Here is an 18,977-nt window from a genome sequence, read left to right as displayed (position 1 = left end):
TTTATTTTTTAGCTGAGCAGCAGTTACTACATACACAGTGCTGTGCTGACCTCTAGTGGACGAACACACAAACTGCACAATAGTAACATTTATCTCCTTTGTGTCAGTCCAACACATTCTGGTTTGTAGATCAACACTCAGTCAGATGCAAAAAAACTGGATTATTAATACATTTAATGACTGCACTGTAGATATTCCAATAATTTAAATTTATTAAACATCGTTAATGAACTCAGTTTTACAGAAGAAATCAAGGATTTCTAAGCAGAAAGTCTAGAAAAAGTGCATTAGTCTTTCTGACCATGAAGGAAATACATATTCTCATATCTGCACAGTTACAGATACAGAACAGTCATTCAAATATTAATGCAGACTAGTAGGGACACTTCATACAAATGGTCAGGCAGCTACTACAGACTTTTCTTAAATACCAAACATTTCACGACAGCAACTGTTTTTATTTGGGAATGTACTGAAGGTGATGAATGAAGACAAGACTAAGAGTCTACAGCCATGCTAGCAGCGCTATGAGGCTGTACTCGGCAAAGCAGTGCTAACTGTATTAAATGGGCATATGATGTCGCTTCATATTGATCGCAGGCCCCTGAATTGAATCAAATCAAAAAATGTTATCGTGGCAGACTTTGTGATAATCAGCAAATATCATATCATTGTCCAAAGAATCAATATAATATCGTATCGTGATGCAACTTGTGATTTACACCCCTATACAATAACTAAAAGCAATATTTCAGTCAGATCCAACCGACGCACAGAGAGACACTGCCATCCGCAGAGCCTTGCTGCTGCTGCTAGTACGGCTAAAATCTAATCAAGTTTTACAGTATGCACAGATTACAACATTTGGGACAACATACGGAGAGAAAATATTTAGTTTTCAATCTCTCAACATTTGTCGACCAAAGAACATGTGATGTTTGAGATGTAGTTTCTTAACAAAGCACTGCTTCAGGGTTGAATCTTGACCTTGGTCCATACAAAGCAACATTTTTCTCACACGAACGCAGGCTGTCGACTCACAAATCACAACTCTCTTCCTGACATTTCGTTGTTTAAGCCAGTGGGGAGAAATAAGTTACTTGTACATACAGAGGGTATCATCAGAGGATCTTCATGGCTTCTTGGTCACGGTGCCATTTCCAACTTCAGACATTGACGGTGTCAGGACAGAGAGAGAGCAGCTCACAGCGCCACCGCAACAGCAAACACACTGACCACACAGTACATCGTGCGATTCTCCCACCTGACTGTGCAGCTTCCTGAAAGACACGAACAAGCAGGAGAAATTACACAGTAGTAGTTTGTACTTGGCTGACCCGAATGCTTTGAAGCTTCGACAGTTGTCATGGAAATCAACCTCCAAATCAGTATTCGAATGCTTTGTTTTTTGTATACAAGTTTGTAATAAAAATGTACAAATCCCAAAATAGTCCATGAAATAAGGAATAATCTCACAACATTATTCATTATTCATCTTCAACATTAATTATTATTAGTTATTCTCAGACGAATATGGCTGTGTGTTGTATGTAGAGGTACGTGTGTGTACAGTATTGCGGCGGTGGCACTGTCCCGGGCACTGAAACAGGGAGATGGAGACAGACAGAAGAACTGTGCTGCGCTGCGCTGCGCCGAAGCTTCGAAGCCCAAAAAATGGTATTCAGGACAGCCCAACATTTTACAATTGGAAAAAAATAACTTGTCAGGGGTGTCCTGGTGGACAAACTATGTAATGTAAACACTGTTTCTAAATTACCTCAAACATACAGTATCTTATATTATATGCTGTGAATGCTGATGCTAATATATCTGTAATAAGCGAAAATTGGTCTGGACAATTTATCGATCTCTATTAAAGGCAGGGTCGGTGATCTTGATAAACTAGCAAGAGTGCACTAGATTTTTAAAAATGATCCAACCAAAAAACCCAGGCCAGTGTTGCCAACTCTTTTCCAATGAAAGCAGCTCGCAGCACTAGCTCCAAAAGTCCCTACATCTAGAGACAAAGTTGCAAAGTCTGTCCCTTCAGGCCTCCCTCCAAAGTCACTTCCCACAATTATCATTATGAACGTAAATAAACATTAATAAAACGTAAAACGAACACGGCTATTGTTATTGTTAGTTCTCACAGCTGTCAAACTAGCAGCTTGTGGAAGACTCCAATTACAGTCCTGCGACAGCCACAGACACTTGATTTTTTTCACTTGATTGCTGTCGGGACAATTCTACTTTTAAATGTTTAAAATAAGGGTTATGTATCAAATCTCAGCACCTTTTTGGTTCCAACAGAAATGTATCAAGTATAAATGTTTGGTCAGATTCATAATCTTGTTCACTTGATTTTGCAATCAGATGGTTCCTGATTTACATAATAACTATGCAAAAGATGATTGTAGATTTCATACTTGAGAATTTGGCTTCTATATATTTAAAATAATATAATATATGAAAAAAGTCCATAGGTAAAGTAAGGCGTTGTAAGGCGTAAAGTAAGGCGTTGTAAAAAGTATTGTTTTGGTATGCATACTGAAACTCAGGTATCATATTGTCACTGGTATTGAACAAATTTGAAAATGATACCAGCTCTAATTATAAGTCATCTCTCACCATCAGTGGCAGTGTCCCAGTAGCAGGAGTTGGCTGTGTGGAGACCAGCGCCGCTCTTCTGCATGATCGCACAGTTTACTGCAAAACATCAGAGAGCAGTTTTACTCAGTCACATGTTTAATGAGTCACATTTAAGCTCCACATGTCAACATCACGTCCTGAGGTCTCATGTTATTGTACATGACAGGCAGTTGGCTCACCTATGTATTTGAACGGCCGTCCTTGTTTCACCAGGTGAGTCAGAGAGTGCTCCACTATACTGGCCGTCCACTGGTTCACTTTACTCTGGTTGTAATCTGTTCCGCCAATAACACCTTCGATACACTGACACAAAACCACGCACAGAGAGAGAGAGAGTCATGTACACTGTCATCACATTAAATAGTGGATTTACAATAAATATTTATTAATGTTTCCAGAAATTAAAAGGTACCTCTTTAACTGAGATATTGACCTCATCGGCATTGAAGACAACCTGCAGTCAAATTTTAAAAAGAAGGGAAAATGTGGTTAGTTAGGTTTGTTTTATTTCCTATTTTAGCATGAAGAAACCATCATATAGTGTGAATCTTTCTATATAACAGTCAATATGTGCATGACACAGCAGGTGTCATTTTACAAGTTATAAAAAGTGTAATGATTTCACATCGTTTACATCCATGTCAACAGCAAGGCATTTATTCTCCTACTAACCTTTTACCAACGGATACACAAGTAAACATGTCTAACAATGCTTTGCTTTAAACATTTATATGCACACTAATACATTTATTGAGGCAAAACTCTTGTAGACATAAAATGTTGTACATTCATTTGTACAATGTTGTACAAACGAATGTAGTGTGGCCTGAGCGAAATGCAAAGTGGTGTGCAAAATGCAAAACCCCAACTCTGTAGAATACCTTACATCCTTCCAGCAGGTGTAAAATAACTAGATATATTTAGTAAGTACAGATGTGTTTTAGGCTAAATTAAACAAAGTGTGTCACAATAAAGTATTTAGCACAAACCATACAGAAATAAAGATTTATTTCATTATCAAATCAAATCTTTTTTAAGAAGAAATGTATTGACAATTTCACTAAAATTAATGAATAATAAAACTGTATCTAATATTTCTCAATTGTCTAAGTTTTCCAATTGATAAACAACATAATACAACACAAGGCAACATATTACAGTAAATCAATGAAGAGCAGGTAACAAAACAAAAATGAAATGACATTTTTTGACATACTATACTATGACTTTTTAAAGGTCCCATATTATAAAAATGTGAGATTTACATGTGTTTTTTATTATAAAGCAGGCTTAAGTCCTATATAAATACGGTGAAAGTATTGAAACACTCAATCCACAGGGAAATACACACAGCCCGTATTCAGAAACTCTGCATTTGAAACAAGTTGTCAGGATTTCTGCCCATTCGTGATGTCACAAATATATAATATTTAGAACCTTGACACAATTTTAAACGTAAGCATTCTAAATGTGTCCCAGTTTATTTCCTGGTTGCAGTGTATGTGAATGTCATCAGCTGACAGGAAGTAAACATGGACCCAAGCTGTTGCCTAGCAATGCAATTCTGTTGCAATTCCGTTGAAACGCACTAAAACGGAGCGTTTCAGACAGAGTAAATACAGGTATATTCAGGCAGACAGTATGAGGAAAATAAAGTTTTTTTTAACATTACAGCATGTAAACATGTTCTAGTAGAAACATAAAATACAAGTATGAACCTGAAAATGAGCATGATATGGGACCTTTAAATGCCATTTTTAGACATACTATACCATGACTTTTTTCGTGACATTTATTTGACAAAAAAAAAGCATATATAATATAAAATAAGGAAGGGGAAAGACAACAGACAAAATGTAATTAAAATACACCATAAATGAAGTAGCACATTTTCATTAAAAAAGAGAAGTAGGAATATTTCCATTCGGTGATGTTTCTTTCTTTATATATAATAACAGCTATGGACTATTTATCTCTATAATTGTCTCTGTAACTTTCAGTTTGTGTCGTTAACACTCTGTTTACATGTTAGATGCAGCTGAATGTGATGACAGAGACCGCACCCCGATGATAACTACCACTGCTTCGCTAGCTTTAGGCTAGTTAGCTGACATGCTAGATAACTGACTGAGCTACCGTTAGCAGACCAAGTCGTCTTTGTTGTGTCGTGTTAGGCGTTAAATTAAATGTTATTCCAGACAGCTTTACCTCATCTCCAGAGTTATATTCCTCCATGGTTGCTGTCTCTCATACAGAGATAGATCAGAGGTAAAGCAGAGGTAAGTGTTGTCTTTGTTATCACCGGCTCAGCTCACTGATTGTTGCTGTTTACTTCCTGTTGGTCAGAGTCAAAGAGTCACTGAGAGACAAGACAAGTCAAGATAGTTCTGCTCCTCCTGAAGCTGGTTTTATTATGTCGCCTCCCTGTGGTGGAAGTCACACACTGCAACACCAGACCACCATCCACCTTAGAGGGCGTCTCATTCATATGAAAAATACTGTAAATATTTACTATTCTATACTATACTATACTATACTATACTATACTATACTATACTATACTATACTATACTATACTATATCTATACTATACTATACTATACTATACTATACTATACTATACTATACTATACTATGCTATGCTATATCTATACTATATCTATACTATATTATACTATACTATACTATACTATACTATACTATACTATACTATGCTATGCTATACTATAGTATACTATACTATATCTATACAATACTATATCTATACTATATTATACTATACTATGCTATGCTATATCTATACTATATCTATACTATATTATACTATACTATATCTATACTATACTATACTATACTATACTATACTATACTATACTATGCTATGCTATGCTATACTATAGTATACTATACTATATCTATACAATACTATATCTATACTATACTATGCTATGCTATATCTATATCTATACTATACTATACTATACTATATCTATACTATATCTATACTATATTATACTATACTATATCTATACTATACTATACTATACTATACTATACTATACTATACTATACTATGCTATGCTATACTATAGTATACTATACTATATCTATACTATATTATACTATACTATATCTATACTATACTATACTATACTATACTATACTATACTATGCTATGCTATACTATAGTATACTATACTATATCTATACAATACTATATCTATACTATACTATACTATGCTATACAATACTATACTATACTATACTATACTATACTATGCTATGCTATACTATGCTATACTATGCTACACAATACTATATCTATACTATACTATGCTATACTATGCTACACAATACTATATCTATACTATGCTATACTATACTATGCTATACAATACTATATCTATACTATACTATACTATACTATGCTATGCTATGCTATACAATACTATACTATACAATACTATATCTATACTATACTATACAATACTATATCTATACTATACTATACTATGCTATACTATGCTACACAATACTATATCTATACTATGCTATACTATACTATGCTATACAATACTATATCTATACTATACTATACTATACTATACTATACTATACTATACTATACTATACTATACTATACTATGCTATACAAAACTATACTATACTATACTATATCTATATATCTATATCTCTCTATATATATAGATATAGATATATCATTTATTCCTTTAGTGCCACTTTTGTGTAGTGTTATTGTCTATTGTATTGTTTATATTGTATCTAATTGCAAAATAATGTATAATAACAATATATAATAACAATAATTATAATAATAATTATAATAATAATTATTGAATCCTTGAATATAATATATGAAATTATTGTTTTGCACGTAAATGTGAACTTTCCATGTGTCACAATATGTTTCATGTGTGCTTTTGTGTAAAAGGTTGAGCTCCTGTTATGATAATAATGCAATGTGGCACACAACTACATGTGTATGTAGTTAATTTTTCATTTTATTGGTTATTTATCTAACATGGGCAAAGTGGATTTAATCACTGCTGTAAATGCACCAGAGTTAACTAAAAGACTGTTTTTGAACTGTAGTCGTAACACCGTAACACAGATTATGCAATTAAAACACATATTGAAATAAGACATGCAGAGCGATAAAGAGGAGAATATGATGTTAGTAAAGATGTTATGTAGGATATCATTATACTACATTGCTAAACTTGACCTGCAACACAGAGAGATGCATATAAAAACAACAATGGCTGTGGTACAATAAGCGAGAGAGAGGTCACAATGAAAGTTAAGGTTAGTAAACAAAAGCACAGATAAACGGGTTATTTTTTATGCTCCTAAACTAAGGTCCTAAGGTCCTCTTATTTTGATATTGTGTTTCCCCCCATCTCACCATCTCTTTTCACAGCCCTGTTTGTGCCCAACCCATTTATTTCATACAATATTAAACAAACTGTCACTGCAGCAGAGCTCCGGCCATAACCACAGAAATACAGACTCTCAGAGGATCTCAGCGGGGAAATCCATAATACATAATGTACCACCAGTGACAATAAGGAGTTTCCCTCAACCTAATTTAGAGCACACAGACAGACAGCACAACACACTGCAGTATATAGAAAATAATGACCCAGCAGTACAACTGGGTCATTATTATAAGTGAATTTCATAGAAAACAACAACAGGAGTCTGAGTTTGTGCAGAAACAAATGTCGCATTGTCAGAAGTAAGCCTATTTGTGATACACACACACACACACACACACACACAACCACACACACACGCACACACACGCACGCACGCACACACGCACACAACCACACGCGCGCGCGCACACACACACACACACACACACACACACGCACGCACGCACGCACGCACGCACACAACCACGCGCGCACACACACACACACACACACACACACACACACGCACACCACGCCCCCTCCTGTAGGGAACACCCTGGCTGTGGCTGTGGATCTCTCTGCGTTCAGACGGTGCCGAGGCGCACCGACAACACTCACGTCTACGGTCTGTACCGTCTGATCCCGGGACTGACTCTCTCCACAGCCTGCCGGTCGGTCGGTGCTCCACTACCGGTTCACCGCCGCAGCCAGCAGGTAAGACTCCGCCGCTCTGCAGGTCAACCGGCAGCAACACCGGGACACCAAGCACCGCCGCGTTTCCTCTGACATATGGCACAGTCAGCCGCTGTTTGAGTGTCTCTCTTCAGTTATTTGTGTTATTGTAATTTTTTCCTCTTTTTTGGGAGGGTGGTGCTGGTCTGTCCACATCAGACCCCCACCAGACCCCCAATCAGACCACGACCTGAGAGGGAGGATTAGTCTCACATCAGCCGGAGCAGACAGACCCACTTCACCGGTTAAAGTTGAGCGCGTTTGTGCAGGTGCAATGCAGCAAAAAAGCTCCTTTTCTTGCTTCCTCCCAGCTGGTTTCGACGGTAGATTAACCTGCAGTCAAATCAATTGGATTTAATAATGTGCTGAGAATATGTTGCATTAATTAACTTGCAATTAATCCATTATGTCATGATGTGGAAGGCAGCAGGTAGACAAGGAGGGTATAGATCAATTGATCACCTGATGTGACTTTACCTTTTCAAGGCATTTTTGAAGCTTGATGTTCAATCAATTTAAAGGTCCTATACGTGTTAATTAACGATGACCATGTCTGTGGTAGTTTCATGTGGAGACACTGGGATATCCCAGGGCTTCTCAAGGGAAGACTGGTGTCACTGATGAGATGCTAAATGTCTGCAGGGCTGGTTTGGATATCATGGCTCAGTGTCTTGGAGGTGCAACCAGGTGTGGAGGTACACTCTGATGATGTAGCAACTTGCTGACCTAATTACAATTCAGCTCAGATTAGTTGGTGTTATAGGCTTTTGTGTTTGATGCTGCCACTCACAGCAGAGAAGATGTGAGATCCAGTTTAAGATGAAAGAAACGAAAGCTTCTTTTGAAAGGTGGTGAGATGTTGTCAGCAGCAGGATTTAAAGCCTCTATTCAGGAACCAGAAGTCATCATACTGTAGGTTTGATGTTGGTATACATGATGCATGCAGGTCAGGATGTATGAATGACATTATGGCTGTAGGGCTGACTAGTTTCATTGTTCAGTCAATTTAAGGCTGCAGCTAATGATTATAACTCATAATCCACAACTAATAATGAGATACCGGATCGGGTATCGGGCCGATACTGACTCAAACAGCTGGATCGGGTATCGGGCCGATACTGACTCAAACAGCTGGATCGGGTATCGTGATAATGGGGCCGATCTATTACATTTAATTCTACAGTATGTTTATATACTGTATACATTGCACATTGGAATTTTAATTCCTGTTTAAGTTTTGACCAATTTGTTGCTGCATTAAACAGATTTACACTTGAATTGTAATTCCTGATAATTTTGAAGATTGTTTTTACCAAGTTGCTGGTGTACGATTTATTATTTAATAATAAATAACAATTCAGTAAATATATATATAATATAAATTAATATATGTATTTATTTGTTACATTGTGTATTACAAAGTTAGTAAAGTGATGTTTAAGTCAAGCCTACACATAAAAGAATGATCCCAGTCACTTCCACACAGTGAGGCATACATACAGCTTATTAATTAAACACTGGTATCGGATCGGTGCTCGGTATCGGCCGATACTTCAAAGCCCAGGTATCGATATCAGTATCGGGACTGAAAAAGTCGTATTGGTGCATCCCTTGTCCGAACCAATCGTCCAAAACTGATATATATTCTCTTTACTATCAAATAAAACAAACAAAAGCAGTGAATCCCTGCATTAAGAAGCTAAAGATTATTATAGGAACAAGAGAAACAACTTAAAGATGACAGTTTGATTCATCAATTAATCCTCGCAGCTGTAAATCAATTCATTGATCATCAAATTTGCACGTTTTATCTGACCACCAGAATAAATTTCAAATATATTTTTATTTACGCTGATATAAATGAAAGAAAAGCAGTAAATCCTCACTTTTGAGTCTGAAATAATTAGACAATTAGATGAAACGATCAATACCACTCTCACATCTGTCCAGCAATAATCTTCTCCTTTTAACTCTGGAGAGCCACTAAGCTGATTTCCCAAAATGTTATTATCTATTGCTTTAAATGATTAGTCTGTTATCAAAATTACTACTTGTTTCAACACTAAATTACATGCAGTAATTGGTTAAATTCTGATTTAACTGAAATACTGAAGATTGACTTCAGTTTAAAAATAATGGACTAATCATGGTTTAGTCTTGTTTACTGTAGTTATTTGGCAGCAAGTGTTACATTCTAATTTGCCAGTTTAAGCCGCCAATGTACTGTAGTCTGAAAAGGCCAATTCAACTCATGAAAGTGGCTATTAGACCTGTCAGACTGGCCACCAAACTGGCCAAAGTGGCTACTTACTTAGCCACAGACAATATGTAGCCAGTGTTTTCTATCAGCCATCAGATCAGTGTGTTTAAGACTGGAAACAGCTGTAAATTAAAACAAAGCATGTTGTACTAACAAGTTAAAATAACAGCCACGAGTTCATACATTATCATTAGGTTCATTATGAAGCCCTGTAAGTGGATGCAATATTAAAATAAGCAGCCTAAGTAAAAGCTTTCTCAAAAAGAAAAATATGTTAACATCCCTGAGTAGGCAATTTTACATTGCTGTTGTTTTCATGAACAACAAGCCTTTGCTGCGTAAAAAAACTCCCTGCCATATAATTTGTCATAGTGACGCTTCCTTAAATTGGTTCATTTGGCTCCTGTAAGCAGTAGATTCACTATCTGCTGAGGCTGTTTTATCATTGTCACAGGGAGAATAGCTCACTAATGATAACCAAGGTTTTATACAGCTCACACACACAAGGCTGCTGCAGGGGGAATAAATGGGTGAATAAAGGAGGAGAAGCCAGAGAAAGAAGGGATTCCCTGATTTCTCTCCATGCAGGCAGCCAAAGCTCATCCAGCGGAGCAGAAAGAAGCCCTGGGGAGTGCAGTCACACTGCATTAGAGGTCTGCGTCTCCAAGATCTGCCAAGACACAGTAGAAGTGTGTGTGTGTGTGTGCGTGCGTGCAGGCACATACATTCACACATGTATGAGTTATTATCTCAGGCGTTTCTGTGACAGGCTGCAGCTCATGGTGCCAGACTGATGTACTCTGACCTACAAAACCAAAGAGCTGCGACTATACGTTTGGTCAAAACTGAGTTAAGACCAGAATCCATTATAGTATGATTATTATACAACAGAAATGTATTTCCATGAAAGCAGCATGTACAATTACAAAAAAAAATTACTTTGTCACAGAGAGACAGCAAACTAGACAGATAAATCAAGAGCGCTATATTAGCTATATAAGTGGAAAAACACAGAAAACTCCCAGACCAGACAACGCTGTGGTAGCGACCTGTCAATCACAAGGTAGCCCCGCCCTAAAGCATCCCCTGCTTTATGGTCTATTTGACTCTAAATGGGACAATAATTTACTAAATGAACATCATGCTGTATTGAAGAAGACTTGAAACTAGAGATTGAGACTATAAACTCATGTTTACAATGTTTACTGAGGTAATAAATCAAGTGAGAAGTAGGCTCATTTTCTCATAGACTTATATACAATCAGACTTCTTTTTGCAACCAGAGGAGTCGCCCCCTGCTGGCTATTAGAAAGAATGCAATTTTAAGGCACTTCAGCATTGGCTTCACTTTTCAGATCCCCGGAGTTGCCCACTGGTCCCAAAGAGCGCTGCGCCCAAAAAATTATTTCAACTTTGACCTCGGGTCCCACCGACATTTCAAACGTGAGCCACATTGAATAATAGTTTATTAAACCTACTACTTACAGCTTTCTGACTCAATAGGGCAGTTCTGTTGGCACCTCCTCTGTTTCTCACATAAATCCTGTACACTCTTGTATTCTCACAAACAATAAACAGGACAAGTGTAATTGAGATGCACTGAAAGCCTGCCTTTAAACCGCGAGCCACATTGAATACTAGCTTATTAAACCTACTATAATCTGCATGATTATATCCAGATTAACTCTGCTGATGACCTGTGCTGCTGCAACAAAGCTCGTCTGTGCTGCTGCATTCAATAACTGATCTCTGTTGTGCCGTGTTTTGCGGGGTTTCCCTCCCTCCCACTCTCTGATGCATCCCTTTATCCATGGCTCTCTAGTGCATACCCCGTTTGGTATGCAGCCTGTAGCCCCACGCCTCAGAGATGCATCGCGTCCCCTTTCAATCATGGCCGCAGCGGGGCAATCAGTGGAAGCCCGTCCACACACACCAACACTGCAGGTGTGGGAGGGCAGAAAAAACACTTAAAAAAAGCACAAATGTAATTTGGAGGCAGTGCTGAGAGGAATGACTCAGATGGGTAATAGATTTCTGGTCAGAGAGTGATGCCTCTGTGTCGCCCTCTCTAAACCTCTAATGTATATGGATACATGCCATCCACTGTGGGCGCTCCGTGGTGTTGAACTGAACCTCTGAGGGTGATGCTGGGACACTGCAACCTGCATATCAAACTAATGTGTGGATGCACACATGCTCCAAATGAACCCTTTCATTTAAAATGACATCATTATTTTATTATTTCCCAGCACCAGCATGTTGACCAGGGTGTGCTGTGTGGAAAAGTCAACACAGGAGAGCGTACATCAAACACTGACATTAATTAGATTCATTGTTAGCAAGTCGTGCACATCAGGGTGTTTAATCAATAAATATATTTGAAGAGATTAATAAGGACAGCTGTAATGACATGACTGGGAGTCACAGCCTCAGTGTTATGTAATTATAAACATTAAAAACAACAAACTTGGATTGTGATATTTTTCAGGTTTTAGTGGAAAAAATGACAAAATGATGACATTTAAAGGAATATTATTAAAATGTCTTTCTTATTTTAAAGATTTAACTTGCAGTTTAAATACATTACAATCAATTGGACTTGAGCTTGAAAGGTCATTCTTGACATCGGTTAATAAACAAAATCCTTTTAACTCAAGGTCCATTTACTAGCTTTATGGAGAGCTTTTAACACTACACGTATCCTCATACAACGGTTCATACGATATCTTATGAAAAGTTATAATCATTTTTTGTGCATTTTCCTACAAATATCCAGAAACACAAGACGCACGTGTCAATTTCCTCTCCAGTTATTTCAAAATAAACTTCCACCTTCACAGGAAACAACTTGGTTACGTGGCGTTTGTCGCTCTTTATACTTCCTGGTTCACAATTACGTGAATTACATACAGTACGTATTGATTTTGTGGGATATATACGAAATCCAGTGCATTACTTTTTGTAGATATAGCTATGAACAGTGTATGAGAACAACCTGAACCATGACATGCAGGTGAAACTGTGACATGCACTAAAAAGCTAACGTAATTGGACCTTGAGTTTATATTATTTTCCTCAAACAATTTGATATGTATACACGTGATTTGCATTAATAAAACATTAGAACAGTGAATAAGAAATGATAAACAAGACTACAGTCTGCAGCCATGCTAGCGGCTCTGTCAGTAACTTCGACGCAGCGATGCTTTGAGCTGAATACTAACATCAGCATGCTAACAAACACAACGCTGATGTTAAGCAGGTATAATGTTTACCATGTTCATAATCATAGTTTAGCGTGTTAACGTGGGATGATGTTACTGTACTTTTTATTTATTAATGAGAATTATTAACCATGATCTCTCTATATGAGGAATACTGTGATGATACAATTGTAAAGAGGGACAATAAACTACAGTCGGTTAAAAGATAATCCAAGGTAAGGTGCACAAAGGTGGGGCCTCTAAACCTGAACTCCATGTCTATCTTCTTTCAAGGCATTAGACAACGTTTTGTTCTCCATCAGGTCAAACCGAGCGTTCTTATCGATGTAAAGTCACATACTTTATGATGTCACTACAGGTGGAGACTCGCAGGTGTAGGATTGTAATGTAGTTCTCTGATTCATACACATTTTAATCCCATAATCTTGACCTGTCGACCTCGCCCATATTTGTTGTAAAGGGCAAAGTCCACATAGAAATGTCCGTATTCACTGTGTTGGTTCTTAGCACAGAGACACAGTGTCTGCATACTGTAGGAGTTCATTCAGCTGAGCGCCTTTAATTGGCTGTTTTATTTCCTCTAGTAGAGCTGCATTGTGTACCTGATTGTAAGAGCCATCTGGACTGTCACTTAGAGACGTCCTGTGTTGAAGGTTTGCATCTGTTTGTTGTTATGTGACTGTACTCATCACATTCAGTGCTGCTGTTGAAGGTTTTCCCCAAATTGCTTTGCTTATACAGACAGGAGTATCACTTTCTAATAAGAACCTGTTTTATAAAGAGTGTATAACCTGTAACTAATGGTTAATAAGTCATACTAATGATCAGTTATAAGCCATTAATAAGAACAACTCTTGGTTTGGCAGGTTGCTGGTGTTTATCCACCTCCAGGATCACACTTCCTGCAGAACATCTGGACCAAATAACAAATCCTCCAAACCACAGGAGAAAAATATGTCGTTAGTCTGAGCCCTCCGTATCAACACATGTAATTGTTTTTCTGTCTATCAGAAGGACAATATCTGTTCTGGGGTTTGCTGAAACGATTGTTGTTGTCATTTTTCTTGGGAGGACAGTCTCTAATGACATATTGACATTTATAATTCTGGATGTCTTAAACATTTTTTTGCTGATTTTTGTTCAGATTAAACAAACATAACGTGTTGTAATTAGTGAGCTTTAGAGGTGCTGGTAGGTGGATACCTTTGGGAAGAGCCAAGCTAGCTGTTTTCCCCTGTTTTAGTCTTTATACTAAGATAACTGTCTGGAGGTGGTAACCTTATGTGTATTCATTACCAAATAGGTTTTCATTTTCATGTGCCTTGGTGTTGTGGTGCATAACAATCAGAAGTAGGAGAAAATACAAGCACCGCAAAAAATAGTCTAAATATAAAAAATAAATGTACAACTAGAAGGGCACTCGGAGAGCGCAGACCTCCGCCAAGGCCATGTCCTATCTCGCAATGTTAACGAAAGTGAAAAATAATTTGTGTATTCACCACGTGATTTGGATCCACTCCAAAATTGAATGCTACAGCCTTCCACCAAGTTTCATGACAATCGGACTAGTTTTTCTGTAATCCTACTGACAAACAGACGAACCAAACCCAAAACATAACCTCCTTGGCGAAGGTTATAAACATATGTACAGTGTATATTCTACAGTATGTGATCTTCTCATCTAACTCCAACAAAGTGAATTATCATAGTTCCCAAATATCAAAATACTCTTTTAATGAATGACTTACTATCATTTAAAACTTGCAGACATGATGAGTATTTATATATAGATTACCAAACAGCACCACCTGGAAAACCTTATTAATGGCTTATAAATTATAACTAATCTATACAATCTCTATTAACCATTAATAAAGCCATTACATCCTTATAACATCTTAATAAATGGTGCCTTATTATCAGAAAGTGATATCAAGGAAGCAGCTAATTGCGAAGTGCAAGTTACTGAAGCATTTCTGAAGGCTCTACATATACGTGAGGATTCAGTAATTGTCAGGATGCCCTTTCTGTTGAAATATTGTGTGCTCCAAATATTAGTTTGTGCATGCTTATTTTACTGTTGCAGTTGTTTTGGCTCATAGACAGGATTGGGTCGCTGAGAGCTCGCATGTAGAACTGAATTTGTTTTATTATTTCATAAGTTCTGTGTTTGAATGAAAGTCACCACTTGAAATTCACTCACCAACACGATCCTCAGCACATAAACTCTTCTGGCTTCTGATTAACGTGGAAAGAAGTTGACAAGTGGATCTTGATAACTGTTAATACATCCTTTTTAGAAATCCAGGAGTGCTCTAAAACAGCAGCTTGTCTTTGCTGCAGGATCTTTATTCATCGATCCGTCCCGGAGGCTCAGCCAGCCCAGACACTTATCTGTCCTCCAAACACTGAATTCTCCTCTGTGTTGAGGCCATGCTAATGTACCCACATACAGTGTAATAAAACTGAAATGACACGAGGCTAATCTTAAAAGAAAATCATAATCCATTAGCGTCCACTCAGTTTTGAATTACACATGCAGTTCAGTTGTTACACTTTGATTAATGGTAACACTGTTCTGCACACACACACACACACACACACACTTTCAGAGGATTCCCTTCTGTCCATTAGCCGTTACGGTAGTGCATCGAAAAGACAAAGTGCAGTAAAATATGGCAGGCGAGCAGCAGTTAAACAGGAATGAGTGCTATGAAATATTCAGCCATGTTGGTGGAAGGAGAGGGAGCTGTTTATAACCCGAACGTCTCTCTCTTTCTCTCTGTGAAGAAGCAGCAGAGGCCACGACTGAAACTGGGTTAATGAGATCTAGCCTCAATCTAAAAACCTCTAGTCTCTTGTTCTTTAAGTGCTCGTACACGGAAATCTTTAACATGCTGAATAACAAAAGGGTTTTGCTGTGGAAAGTTCTCCTGAAAGATGCACGTCATAAAAAGATAATCCTTTTTTAATCGGAGTTTTCCATCCATCCATCCATTTTTTCTTCTGCTTCTCCGGGGCCGGCCCGCGGGGGCAGCAGGCTAAGCAGGGAATTCAAGACGTCCCTCTCCCCATCAACGTTCTCCAGCTCTTCCTGGTGGACCCCGAGGCATTCCCAGGCCAGACGAGATATATAGTCTCTCCAGCGTGTTCTGGATATACTCCAGGGCCTCTTACCAGTTGGACGTGCCCGGAAAACCTCCAAAGGGAGGTGTCCAGGAGGCATCCTGATCAGATGCCCGAACTGCCTCAGCTTGCCCCTTTCGACGTGAAGGAGCAGCGGCTCCACTCTGAGCTCCCTCTGGATGTCTGAGCTCCTCACCCTATCTCTAAGGCTGAGCCCAGCCACCCTACAAAGGAAACTCATTTTGGGCGTATTCGCGATCTCGAGCTTTCGGTCACTACCCAAAGAGAGCTCGAGAGCTCAGCTCCCTTTTCACCACATTGGTCCGGTAATCTAAGTTTTATCTATTGATAATCTCTGACAGAGTTTCTTAAAGATCTGTTTCCCTACATCTTTCATTCAGATTTCAAATACTCTGCACTGAATATGTGTGTGTTTATCCAACAACCAGACGGCCTCCACTTGAACCGTCTCACAGTTTCTATCGTGAGCCCAAACGGTGCCAGATCTGTGGTGTAGAAGGCAGACTGTGGCTTGAAATCTGGACCATTTCACTGCTGTTTCTGGCAGAAGAAAATTAGCCTGCAGACATGGTAAGAGTCGATTATACTGATGATTGAGGAAGAAAGAAGCTTTTGTTTGGTGCCTCTGTCACCTGTCACACAGAAAGCTCTTGTCCTTCCTGTAAATAATCACATTACAAGTATACAGGCTGCAGGGGCAGATGGGTCATCCCTATGTTCCCAGGCCCCTATAGACTGACATTGTAAGATTTTGGTAAAGGTTATCTTCGCAGTCCAAACTGCAAAAGAACGAACAAATGCAGCTTGAATGGTAAAAATCTGCTGGTGTAGGTTTCAAGAGTATAAAGTCAGTAGACTATAAAGGTGGGTGGGTGTTTTCAACATATTGACCCAGTTAACATTTGCAAAAAATCTTTTCTGAGAACATAAAACCATTTGAAAGGTCTCCTTAATGTGTCATATTAAAAGGATATTGAGCTCCCACATAGCTGTTGATCGCTTTGTGTGGTTGGAAATACGACCATGAAATGAAACTGAAATCTTGAAAATACTTCAGTTTGATGACTAAATACCTTACATTATACCACAGAAGGTGTATCGCCAAGAAGTGAAAGTCAATTGTTCGTTCCATTGAAGCATCAGCACCCAGCAGCAAAGCTACACTTCCGCAATTTTGGACTGAAAGCGACTACCAGACGCCAGTAGCCTAAACGTCCACCTAAAAAGGGCCGTACAAAAGTAAACAAAATGATTTCTCTTCTATTGTCATATTCTACCAAAATGGCCTGTGTTGGTTAAATAAAATATGATAAATATAATAAGCGTTTTCAGTCCAAAATGGCGGCAGAGGCTGTTGTCAAAAAAACACCGGAGTTTCGTCTCATTGCTTCTATACTCTTTGATTATACCTGATAAACATCAGCATGTTAACATTGTCATTGTTAGCATTTTAGCATGCTGACGTTAGCATTCAGCTCAAGACACCAGAGCTAAACCAGAGCTGCTATCATGTCTGATTCTCATGCCAGGCAGTAACTGCACAGATTAAACCCAGAATTTAAGCCGCATCAGTTGTTGTTTGACATTTATTTGAGGGTTGCTCATTAGTCTTGATATTTCCTGCATTATATGAAATATTAAAGCCTGCCAAATCTGGAAATTATGTTTTACATCAAGGCTGTTTGTCTGTCACGCTCCGCTGGCTGAGTCCTTTTTTATCTTTGGTGATGCAATTTTAACGTAACGGGTTCTTTTTTTAACATGAGTATGTTTTATAAAACAGCAATAAATAATAAAGCATTTATAAAAATATCAGCTTCATGCACCAGTGAGCACAGTACTGCTGCTGTTTTATCTATGAGGAGGAGAAAAGTTCCTGTTTTGTATTTCTCACACGTTGGTTGATTTTAAAGGTTGCTGTGACTCCCAGACAAAGTTAACTTGCACTGAAGTCATCACTGAACAGCTCATTTAACTTTCTTGCTCTGTCTCCCCTTAAAGTCCAGATCTGTCTTCCTGGTAGTCTTTTGTTTCTCCAGTCACACCCAACAACGCAACACGACCAAACCAAATCATCCATTTTCCGCCTCTGGTTCTGTGCTCTCTCTCTCTCTGCTGGTCTTTGTGGAGGAGTGACAGCCTTTTCCTGAGCCCACGCTGCCCTTTCCTCTTAATTAGTGGGTGAAATGACACAAACAACCCATCAACGCGAGGGCATGAAGCAGAATTCAAATAAGACTGATGCAGGAGAGTTCAGTGAAGGTGAAAGGAACAGAAAGTGGAAGGAGGAGTGCTGGGAGAATAACAGAGGACAGCTGACAGAAAAGCTCCAGATAAGGTTTTTAGAGGCACTAACTCTGTTGGTTTGTTTTTTTCCTATTTTCTGCTTCATTGAGCCCTGCAGGGAACTGTGGAGACCTACAGGCTGGATAGGTCATTACTGGTGACAGCTCCTGTGAGAGTTGTAATGTTACGGTGGCTGTGACATGTGTGCTCCATGACTGCAAGGATGTAATTTTAAATGTT

General features: G+C 38.3%; 2 protein-coding genes across 2 annotated transcripts in view; one reads left to right on the top strand and one right to left on the bottom strand.

Annotated features, from left to right (window-relative positions):
* Positions 1-194: 194 nt before the first annotated feature.
* LOC141782517 (dynein light chain Tctex-type 3-like) lies at positions 195-5,014 on the bottom strand. The gene is made up of 5 exons (XM_074659024.1): positions 4,858-5,014; positions 3,062-3,103; positions 2,829-2,952; positions 2,629-2,706; positions 195-1,280 (listed from the first exon to the last, which is right to left on the bottom strand). Exons 1-5 carry the CDS (start codon positions 4,882-4,884, stop codon positions 1,204-1,206), a joined length of 348 nt encoding a protein of 115 aa, XP_074515125.1. The 5' UTR covers positions 4,885-5,014; the 3' UTR covers positions 195-1,203.
* Positions 5,015-7,674: 2,660 nt separating this feature from the next.
* The window catches only part of sytl5 (synaptotagmin-like 5), a 43,567-nt gene continuing 32,264 nt past the window's right edge, over positions 7,675-18,977 (top strand). The window contains exon 1 of the mRNA XM_074659020.1: positions 7,675-7,802. The gene's annotated coding sequence lies outside the window, so the exon portion shown is untranslated. The remainder of the gene's footprint in view (positions 7,803-18,977) is intronic.

The sequence above is a fragment of the Sebastes fasciatus genome, chromosome 14, assembly GCF_043250625.1.
Source record: "Sebastes fasciatus isolate fSebFas1 chromosome 14, fSebFas1.pri, whole genome shotgun sequence".
Classification (NCBI taxonomy): Eukaryota; Metazoa; Chordata; class Actinopteri; order Perciformes; family Sebastidae; genus Sebastes; species Sebastes fasciatus.
Note: the sequence above shows the minus strand (reverse complement) of the source record. Positions and strands in the feature narration are given on the sequence as shown.